Source organism: Mus pahari, chromosome 7 (genome assembly GCF_900095145.1).
Source record: "Mus pahari chromosome 7, PAHARI_EIJ_v1.1, whole genome shotgun sequence".
Classification (NCBI taxonomy): domain Eukaryota; kingdom Metazoa; phylum Chordata; class Mammalia; order Rodentia; family Muridae; genus Mus; species Mus pahari.
In genome coordinates this window covers 54,387,792-54,398,258 of record NC_034596.1, presented here as the reverse complement: position 1 = coordinate 54,398,258, position 10,467 = coordinate 54,387,792, and the positions used below count along the sequence as shown (strand labels likewise).

The 10,467-nt window shown below is 39.7% G+C and overlaps 1 protein-coding gene across 1 annotated transcript in view; it reads right to left on the bottom strand.

The window, feature by feature from the left end:
* Ttc6 (tetratricopeptide repeat domain 6) overlaps nucleotides 1–10,467 on the bottom strand; it is a 168,031-nt gene that overhangs the window by 115,126 nt on the left and 42,438 nt on the right. The window contains exons 3-4 of the mRNA XM_021202530.1: nucleotides 2,419–2,532; nucleotides 1,242–1,454 (exon numbers count right to left, since the gene is read on the bottom strand). Coding sequence (XP_021058189.1) covers nucleotides 1,242–1,454; nucleotides 2,419–2,532 — 327 coding nt within the window. The remainder of the gene's footprint in view (nucleotides 1–1,241; nucleotides 1,455–2,418; nucleotides 2,533–10,467) is intronic.

The following is a 10,467-nucleotide window of genomic DNA, read 5'->3' as shown; positions in this document are numbered from 1 at the left end:
TAGCTGCATATATAGCAGAAGATGGCCTAGTCAGTCAGCCATCATTGGGAAGAAAGCCTCCTTGGTCTTGCAAAGTTTATATGACCCAGCACAGGGGAATGCCAGGGCCAAGAAGTGGGAGTGACTGGGTAGGGGAGCAGGGCAGGGGGAGGGTATAGGGGACTTTTGGGATAGCATTTGAAATGTAAATGAAAAATTATCTAATAAAAAAACAAAAAACAAAAAAAAAACGCCATTGTTGTTCTTAACATTGCAAGGGGTTCGATGCCTGCATCTCAACTCTCTGGGAGTAACTTGCAATAGTTACATGCCACGTTCCTAGTCATTTGTGATATACACTTCATCTTCCCTGTGCTTTCAGAACTCTGGAGGCCAGGAATCAGTTATAATTGTGCACTTGGAGTTAGAGAATCCTACAGCTCTTAAAGTATCTACCTCTTTCCATCTTGACTCAACCTTGTTACCGTTTCTCTTCTACAAAGGTAACCAGCCCTGTTTCTATTGTTTCAGGCATTTCTGCACCAAGTTGCTATCACATCCACAGGACTTTTTTCTGCTGTTGGTAACGACTTGGCTCAGAATACTAGCAACCCTTACTTCTAGGTGGAGAATTGCCAATAAGGCAGGAATTGTGCACTCTGTGCCTGGAGTTCTCCCAGCATGTGTCTGAGCAGCTAATGTCCTGCCTCACTCTGTTATCTGGATGTTAAAGTCCTTGGTTTGGCTTCCTGGAGCACATTGTTCCTCATTCCTGCACCACTGACACTACAAAGAAAGCATTTGGCCTATGTGTGGGTTAAAGGTCATGGATAATAACTGACATTGAGAGGACCCAAGCAAACAAGCATCAAGCTTTGGCAAGCTTTGGCACAAAAGAAAAGAACTCCAGTGCTGAAATAAATCTAAACAGGGGCAAATGCACAAGCATTACCAAGCTCATCTAGACCGCATCTAGGGATGACATATCCTGCCTCCCTTCAGACACTATGTAGAAAACTTGTGGCCAGTCTCTGAATAGCCCAGATGCCCTCTTACCTAGAAAATCTGTCCTCCATCCCAAGAAATTAAAAAGAAAAAAAGTCTACCTCTTTCTCTGCACTTAGGCTGATGCCCCTCCCCCAACACTGCCCCCTACACCATGCCTTGCTCTCTCTTTGCCTGGGAACTTCTCATTTACCCATCCCCAGTTCTCACAGTTCTACGTGTTCCCGACACAAACAGTTGTGTTTGGTTTTGCTTACCTTTAAAGTCGGCTGGACGGTTAGTTTTACGTCAGTTGTGGGAAGAGCACTATCCAAAGGTTTACTGGCGTCCTCAGGGGGGACAATGTCTAACGTTTCCTGAGATTTAAAAGCTGTGCTGTTTTCTTCTATGGCTACCCATTCCATAGCTTCCTCCTGTTCCACCTGGAAGATGCTTGACACGGTCTCAGGGAGCTCCTCATAAATACTTGGCTGGAGAAAAATGAAAGTCCAAAAGGTTCATCTCATTGGTCCTTCCAAAGCCTTCAGTTCTACAGCATCTATGGTTCTACAGCTATCCAGGGACAGAATGGGTGAGTAGATGCATGCCTGAAACACAGCTTGATCTGGTAAATTGTTCTCTCTGCAGATTACAAGGCAAAAGTTCAAGTTGACTTTATAAAATATCTGAAAGCCAGAAAATTATATTTCCCTGGCCTATGTCACCAAATCCTAAGGAAAAAAAAAAAATCTCATGGGCTCATTTCAACAGTCAATTAAAAAAAAAAAAAAGAAAAGAAAAAAGATTATTTAGGATTCTGGACCACTCGGAGTTAAAAACAGAATGTTGTAAACGTTTCCTTTATTTTCCTAAAATGAAGTATGTTCTCACTGTATACATACATATATATGGGGTCATATTTTCAAAATTCTCAAGCAGAGCAGCGATCGTCCTGTCTTCCTCTGTAAATGTGGACTCACCTTCCATTCACTCACTTTTACTCCATTTCAAGTGTTACTTTAAATGGAGCCACTTCCCATTATCAGAGAACATGGTCCAGATTGCTTCAAATACCTTAGTCATTGTCCCTGTGGTGGACAAAGGGAAGCTTTGCTTCTGAAACACTTCTGTTACCCACAGTCCAGACTGCACTTTTAGCAATTCTAGATAAATTGTATAGTAAAATGATGTTTGCTTAGAGACTAATAACTTTCAATTCTATCACAAGCTACTTTCTATATCAAGCATCTATAACTCAGGAGAGCCATTCACTATCTTTCTCCATGAAAAGGGAGTTTGGCATCATTCAAAACAGTTTCTGAAAGCCCATACAGCTTTGGGTTAGATGCTTAAACATACTTCAAAGCAAGTTAGAGGAAACCATTTTTAACCCTCTGCAAGTGTTCACTCAACACAAGACACACTATTTCTTTAATTCAGGAAGGAAGATGTTACCACAACTGGCCGCTCCTTAATACTTGTTGGGAACTTTTTCTCTTCCACCTCCTCGGGTACTTCAAGTTGCGCCTGAGATGGTCTGAGGTACATTTGTTCCATCAAAGAAATATCCTTGAGACAAAAGAAAACAAAGTAATGTTAACTTATAAAACCACTTAAATGCATTCATTATCAAATATGGCAGTGTTAGTCAATTAGACTCAAATGCATAAGAGAACTTTAAAATATTCAATAACATTCAGTAAGTGAGAAAAGGATTTTTAAAAACATGAAAATACTTTTGTATAGATGGGCGTGGTGGCACATGCCCTTAGTCCCAGCACTTGGGACGCTTAGGCAGCCAGATCTCTGAGTTGGAGACCAACCTGATCTACGTAGTCCTGGCCATACGGGGCTATATAGTGAGACCCTATCTCTCTCTCTCTCTCTCTCTCTCTCTCTCTCTCTCTCTCTCTCACACACACACACACACACACACACACACACATACACACACTCAAGGTTATTCTATTTCAGGACTTTTAAATTGCTTACCTTTATAAATAGATGATTAACTTTAATAAGACAATTATGTAATATTACATCAGCTACATAGAAAGCATTGCCATTTAATCAGGTCCTTAAAGCATTACACAAGAAACTAAGAGCAAATCTAAAATTCAGTCCAAGCAAAAACAAAAATGAATACAAATACATTGTAATAAGTGCTAACTAGCATTTCCAGGGTCACTTTTACCATCACCGATGCTTGTCACAGTGACCAACACTCTACTTAGCTATGGCCATAAGAAGACATTAAAGTGAAGGACAATAAACCGGGACTCAAGAGACCCTGGTTCTGTGTAAACTGTAAGTCCCCATATCTGACATCACCAGGCAAATTAGTCTGTTTGCTTTTACCACAGTTTTATCGCTCAGGCACTCAACTGTGTGGCTTTTCAAGGCCCCTCTCTCCTTAGCTTGTTTAGTAATGTCAACAGCAAAATCTAAAAACTGCTAGACACAAAACATTCAGGAAATTTTGACACCATGAAAAGAGCAAACTTATGAATGATGGAAGTAGAGGAAGAAGAAACCTAGTCTAAGGACCAAAAAAACATAAAAAAAAAAAAAAATCACAGAAGAAAACTTCCTCAGTCTAAATAAACAGGTGCCCATGAAGGTACAAGAAGCATGCAGCACACCAAACAGACTGGATCAGAAAAGAAATTCCCAGGACACATAATAATCAAAATACTGAGTATAAAAAAAAAAAGCAAAACAAAACAAAAATCAACAACAACAAAAAATAGGATATTAAAAGCTACAAGGAAAAAAGCCAATAAAGGCAGGCACAAAAGAATATCATCAGACTTTTAAATGGAGACTCTGAAAGACAAAAAAAGAAAAAAAGAAAGAAAGAAAGAAAGAAAGAAAGAAAGAAAGAAAGAAAGAAAGAAAGAAAGAAAGAAAGAAAGAAAGAGAAACAAAGAGAGAAAAGCCCAGATTAACTACCAATCACAATCAACCAAAAGAGGCACTACATGATGAAAAAACTTAATCAATTCCTATCTGCCAGTACCAGTACAAGCTCTAAAAAAGCACTAAAAGGAAAACTTCAATCTGAAGAGGTCAATCACACCCAAGAAGATACAGTGAATAACTAATCTGAGAACAATAAATAAAAAGTGGGCACCAACCATAACAGCAAAATAACAGCAGTAAATAAATGTTGCTCATTGACAATTATCAGTGCTAATGGTTTCAATTACTCTATAAAAAGACACAGACTAACAGACTGGGTTAGAAAAGAGAATGCTTCTTTCTGCTGCATCCAAGAAACAACCCTCAATATCAATAAAAGATATCACCTTTGGGGAAAGGATGGATAAAGGTGTTGCAAGCAAATGTACCCAAGAAGCAGGCAGGTGTAGCAATTTTAATCTCTGACAAAGTTGAGTTCAAATAAAAACTAATCAGAAGAAACATGAAAGGATACTACACACTCATCAAAGAAAAAAATCCACCAAGAGGATGTGGTAATTGCAGTTCCTCGGGAAGCTAGGAATAGATCCACCTCAGGATCCACCACTATACCACTCTTGGGTGTAGCCAAGGAACTCTAAACCCTACTGCACAGATACTCATTCACCTGTGTGCCTCCCTGCTCTATTCATAGTAGCCAGAAGCCAGAAATAGCCTAGATCTCCATCAGTTGATAAATGGGTAATGAACATGTGATACATTCACATGACAGAGTATCATTCAGAAATTCATGAAATTCACAGATAAATGGATAGCACTAGAAAAAAAAAATCATCCTGAATGAGTTAATTTAGTCCCAACAAGACAAACAGTGTGTTTTCTCTTATAGGCAGACATTAACCTTTAATTTTTCAAAATGTGTACTACAATCTGAATTACCATAGAGGGTAGGTACCTAGAAAGGGACTAGGGGCAGGAGAGGTTTTCTCAAGGAAGGGGGAAAGGGATGCAATAATATGAAGCCAGACAGTGGTGATATATGCCTTTAATCCCAACACCTTAGAGACAAAGGCAGGTGGATCCCTATAAATTCAAGGCCAGCCTGGTCTACAGAGTGAGTTCCAGGACATTCAGGACTCCACAGAAAAACCCTGTCTTGAGGTAATAAAAAGCAGAAAACAAAAAGAAACAAACAATAGAATATAGTGCTATGGAGAAGTAAAGGAAAAGAAACCAGAGTAAGAGGGTGACATATGAAGGGGAATTGGGCAAAAAGGGTAAAGGAGGGAATAAGGGGTAGGAAAAACTATCACTAAAAGCCATTCTGAAAGTCAAAAGGAACCTAGCATTGTGGAAGCTTCCTAACATCTGGGCATACATGAAAGGAATCTAAATGGAATCACCAGACCAGAGGGGACACAAGGACTCAAGCAAAACCCCAGTGGCAGAAATGGGTTGCATCTTGCTCAGTCATTGGCCAAAGAGAGTCCATGGAAACTCCCAAACATCACAGACTACCGCCAAGTTTTCTGGTTGTTCTCCACAACTGGATGGCAAGACCCTATTATTTAAGACAATACTTACTTATGTCATCACAAAGAGAAGTCGGTGCCCAACTGGCTGACTACACTCATTGTACCGGGAGGTACTTTTCACACTACCAAAAGAGAACATGATCATCAATAGCACCCACCTACAGCAGTGAGCTGCAAGATTCATTGGTACAATGGTGGCACAGATCTTATGGGAGAAACCATCCACGTTTTGATTGGATTTATGGCCCATTCCATGAGATACATCTCCAGTTGTGGAGAGCATCCTGATACTGCTAACGTGACTAAAAACCTGAGGTGAGGGAGGTCATGGGCCTATGAGAAAACCTACTACTATTGTTCTGCTACAAGAACATGGCAATGAAATAGCTCCTAATGACATGCTCTACCCCAGAGCCTTCCTTGACCTGTATCAGAGAAGACCCTTCTTACAGTGTATAGGAATTAACGGGGACTCACAATTGTACAATGTAGAGAATGAGAGGCTTTGAAGTACTCAGCCCTAAATGGGATTTACTCATCAAGCCTTTGGCGCCTCAGAGTTCGGGGATCTATGTGGGAGAGGAAGCAGAAAGATTTTAAGTACAGAGGTGATGGATGACTCCAAGGACACAGTGCCACCCAGACACAACAGGACAGATGCACATTTGAACTCACGGAGACTGTGTCAGCATGCAAAAGACCTGCAGGGGTTCGGTCCAGTCAGTACCTGAGCAATAAGGAGGGCAAGTTAAAATAGGATCCCACCCAACCCTAACCAAGAAGTTATCCGAAACTGATACCCGATAACAAAGGGAAATCAGGTTTCCCAACAGAGTCTCACTGAGTCATCAACCAAGCTTCAGGGTCCATGCCCAGGAGAGTCAGGATAATCCTTAGTGAACTCAACGATGTTGTTAAAGTTTGTTTTGTTTTTGCACATTTTGATCTTATTGGTCTTTTGATTGCTTATTTTGATTTTTAGTTTTTGTAGTTTTGTGGGACTTTTTGTGTTTCTTTTTTGCCTTTGGGGGGGTTGGTTGTTTGCTTGTTTGTTTAAAGAAAGAGAAAGAGAATATGAAGCTGTATGGGTAGGAGGGTAGGAAGGACTAGGAGGGGGGAAACATGATCAATATATGAAGAAAAGTTCTTCCGTTAAAAGAAAGGAAGGTAAAATACAATTGGAACCTCCATAGCTTGATAATGGTCATTCTAGCTGTACAGAGGTGCACTCTGCTATGCAGGTTTTAGATACGGTTAATCTTGCTGTGTTTTTAATCTCAAGTTCTTTACAGTAAAGTTTTAATTCAGAAAAACACTGCTAATTGAAAAATGCCAGATATCCCAAGTAATATATTGTGTGGTTCTATTTACTTGAATATCCAGAATAGGTAAATCCATAGAGACAGAAAGCCAACACGGGGCACCCGGAGGGTGGGGGAAGACGGAAAAATAGGGAATGACTTACGATGCAAAATGTCTTCTGGGTGACAAAATGGTTTGGAAATGGTTTCATACATAAATGAAGTGTCCAACACTTCATTTCTTAACTCCTAGATTTGTTTTGTTTTTGCTAACACAGTAAAAATTACTATAACAGTGTACTGTTCATTGATAAAAGGAATGTAGATTTGTTTTTAGTCTAATAAACCCTGAGCAGTTCACACTTAATATTTTGAAGGCAGGTTATTAAAAGCAACAGTTTCACTGGGCATAGATAGCACGCACTTTTGTCCCAGCATTTGGGAGGCAGAGACAGATAAACCACTGTGGTTTCTCAGCCTGCCTCATCTACCTGGAGAGTTCCAGGATAGGCAAGACTATATAGTAAGATGTAATATGTAATATGTAATTACTTACATAGTAAGATTCTGTCTCAATAAGCAAACAAACAACTTATTAACCACCATGGATTTGTTGGTAATAGATGGAAATTTTAGAGACAAAAATACACAAATGGAAGTTAATGAAGAAGTTTCGGACAACAGTGAGAAATAACACAGCTATGCAAGGCAGCATGAGCCTGTAATCCCGGATACTGGAGAGTCTGAGGCCAGAAGACAGGAAGACCTCTCTGGACTACAGAGTGACCTCATGACCAGTATATATAATTTATTTAAGACCCTGTCTCAAATTCAAAAGGTGCAAAGGGTATTAGGGATAGAAGTCAGTGTGTCAAATACTTGCCTAGCATGCACAAGATGCGCATGACCCTAGGATCAAGCTCCAGAAAGAAACAAAAAATAAGAAAGAATGAACATACAAATATATTGGTTTTTAAGCCATAGTAAACCCATAAGACCAGTCCTCATAGGAGTTCTGAAGCAGCAACATCTTGGATCCAAGGCCAGCCTAGGGCTACACAGTGAGTTTGAAAGACAGCCTGGACTCCATAGAGAGATTCTATCTCAAAAAAAAAAGTCATTTATTTGTAAGTCAAATAAATTATAGTCTCAAGTGAAAAACTGACACATAGAAGGAAGTATGGCAAAGGAACTGTTGAGCACATGCGCTCTCTCAGTCAAGCAATAACTGGATCTCTCTGAACCCCAGTTTTATAACATGGGGATAATACTGATATTATGATATTATGAGATGATAACACACCTTGTGTTTATGGGAGACTGCGACCACAAATGCAAACAGAAAATGCCAGAGAGCTAATAGATATTCCTATTTACATGAAAAAAATCAAGGTAAGGATGCTTATGTCACTATCAGCACTTGGTTTTATATTGGAAGTTTTAAATGTAAAACAGCCCAAATATGTAGTATAAAAAATGGATTGACCATATATCAGAGGCTATAATTATAACCTAGACCCCCCAAAAAATAATCAATAGAAAAATGATTAGGTTAGGAATTAAATGAATCCTTAGAAGCCAAATGTGGCCCTTTAGAAAATGAGAAAAGCTATAAAAGCAACAAAAATTATAAGCTATTGAAATGGCACTTTGAAGGCAATGAGGAAGCTTTTTAACTACTTGCAAAAAACTGTCTTAAATCAAAAAAATATGGAAGTTTGGGCTCACAAGAAAAATCAAAGGAAAATCATTACGAAGTGCACACAGTATTCTATATAATGTGAGTGAACTTTATATCATCTCTGAGTCATTGACTGTAACTAGCCAGGAGAATGGTTCTGCACCTACACGGTCTGGAAATGCACTGAACACACCTTAAAGTTCTGTAGGTGACTGGAAACCTGTGAGGCCAAGAGTGGGCCAGCTTCATGGGCCTCACTATGGTTCTCATTGATTCCACCAAAAAGGGTGTTGCCTGCAGTGTCTAACACTGCAGACAAAAGAGTCAGAGAGAGAAGGACTTGAAAGATCAGCACCATCGGAAAAAAGCCTAAATGTCACAGGCAGTGACACCCGCAAAGGGTGCCATGTCTTCGAAGCAAATCAAGCAAGCATAGGGCCTTCCAGGTAATCTGATGCAGGCAGGTGGCCCCATAACACAGCAGCAGCCGTCCTCTGGCCTTTGAGGCTGGCTCTGTACTTCTTCAGTGGTCAGCCAGAGGACAGGTGAAAACAGCGAAACCCAGACACACACTCCATGCTGTGAAAGTCACCATCTCCCCAAATGACTGTGTCAACCTGAGCCAAGCATGCGTATATTCCTAACCCAGGTCTTCCTACCATCCCATCAGGACTTTCCCGCAGTACACCGCCTTCAGTTAAACTACCCTGAAGTTCAAATTTCAGGAAAGTAGGAAAAGACCCTTAATGACCCTAAATAGGGATTTGTCCACGCAGGTTTGAAAGCACCCTGAAATGCATTACAATCTCTTGCTTCCTGCAGGTACAAACCTGCTGGCACTGGCCAGCAGAATTCTACTGCAGGCACAGGAATGTGTCAGGACCACTTGGAGGTTTTCCCAACTTTTACTTTTTTTCCCCCCTCAGTTAAATATTATAGATGATTATTGTGAATGATTTGCTTCTAAATTCAATGGACCTGCCAGTACTAAAAAATATGGTTTCAAATAAAACAGAAACTGAGTGGCTGTTATATAAATGTAAACATCTAAACTGCTACAGTAGCTGTCTGTAATTATGCAAGGCACCTTCTCCATTCAGTCCTTAAATCTTTTCAAAAATATTCAGTATTTTTAGAAGCAGTACTACTATATTTCAAGTAAGATAGAATATTTCTTTGGCAAGTACCCCTTACTACAGAATTATATATACTCTGTGTTTAGAAAAGGCAAACTATTGATTTTTTTTTATGAAACAGATGGTTTAAAACAGAAAACCTGAAACAAGCATGTCCTAACTAGCTTAAAATGACAACTTGACACAGCCTAGAGTCACCTGAGCAATTTCAACTGAGAGATTTTCCAAATCAGACTCTCCTATAACCATGTCTATGGGAGTTTGTCTTGACTGTTAATTGATATGGGAGGGCCCATCAAACCATGGGTGGCACCATTCCCTAGGCAGAAAAGCCTAGGCTGCTTAAGAAAGTTAACTAAGCATGAGCCTGCCAGCTAACCAACCAGCAACATTCTACCATGCGTCTAAGTTCCTGCTTGAGTTCTTGAACTCTCCCAGTGAAAGACTAGCCTATGAGTTGAAATAAAACCTTGACTGCCCTACATTGCTTTGGATTGTGATATTTGTCAATGAAACTAGAAAAAGAAAAATATTTCAAAAAGATGACAGCGCCTATGGCTGGGCAAAGCTCCATTCTTCACTCGCTGTCATCAACACAGAAAAGACAACCCAACATCTGGCTTTCTATTTCAGAAACCTATAAAGAAACTTGACTCAAAAATAAAAGAAATCATAATAATAATGAAACTGCTAAAAAATGAGAATGGCAAAAACAGGCCTTCCTGAAAACAAAAATTACATAAGTATTCGATATTATAGTTTATAAATACTATTTATGTGAAAGCATATTGCTATAGCATTGACTGTAAGCATTCTTTTTTTTTTTATTTTATTTATTTACATTTCAAATGCTATCCCGAAAGTTTCCTATACCCCTCCTCCCACCTCTGCTCCCCTACCCACCCACTCCCACTACTTGGCCCAGGCCT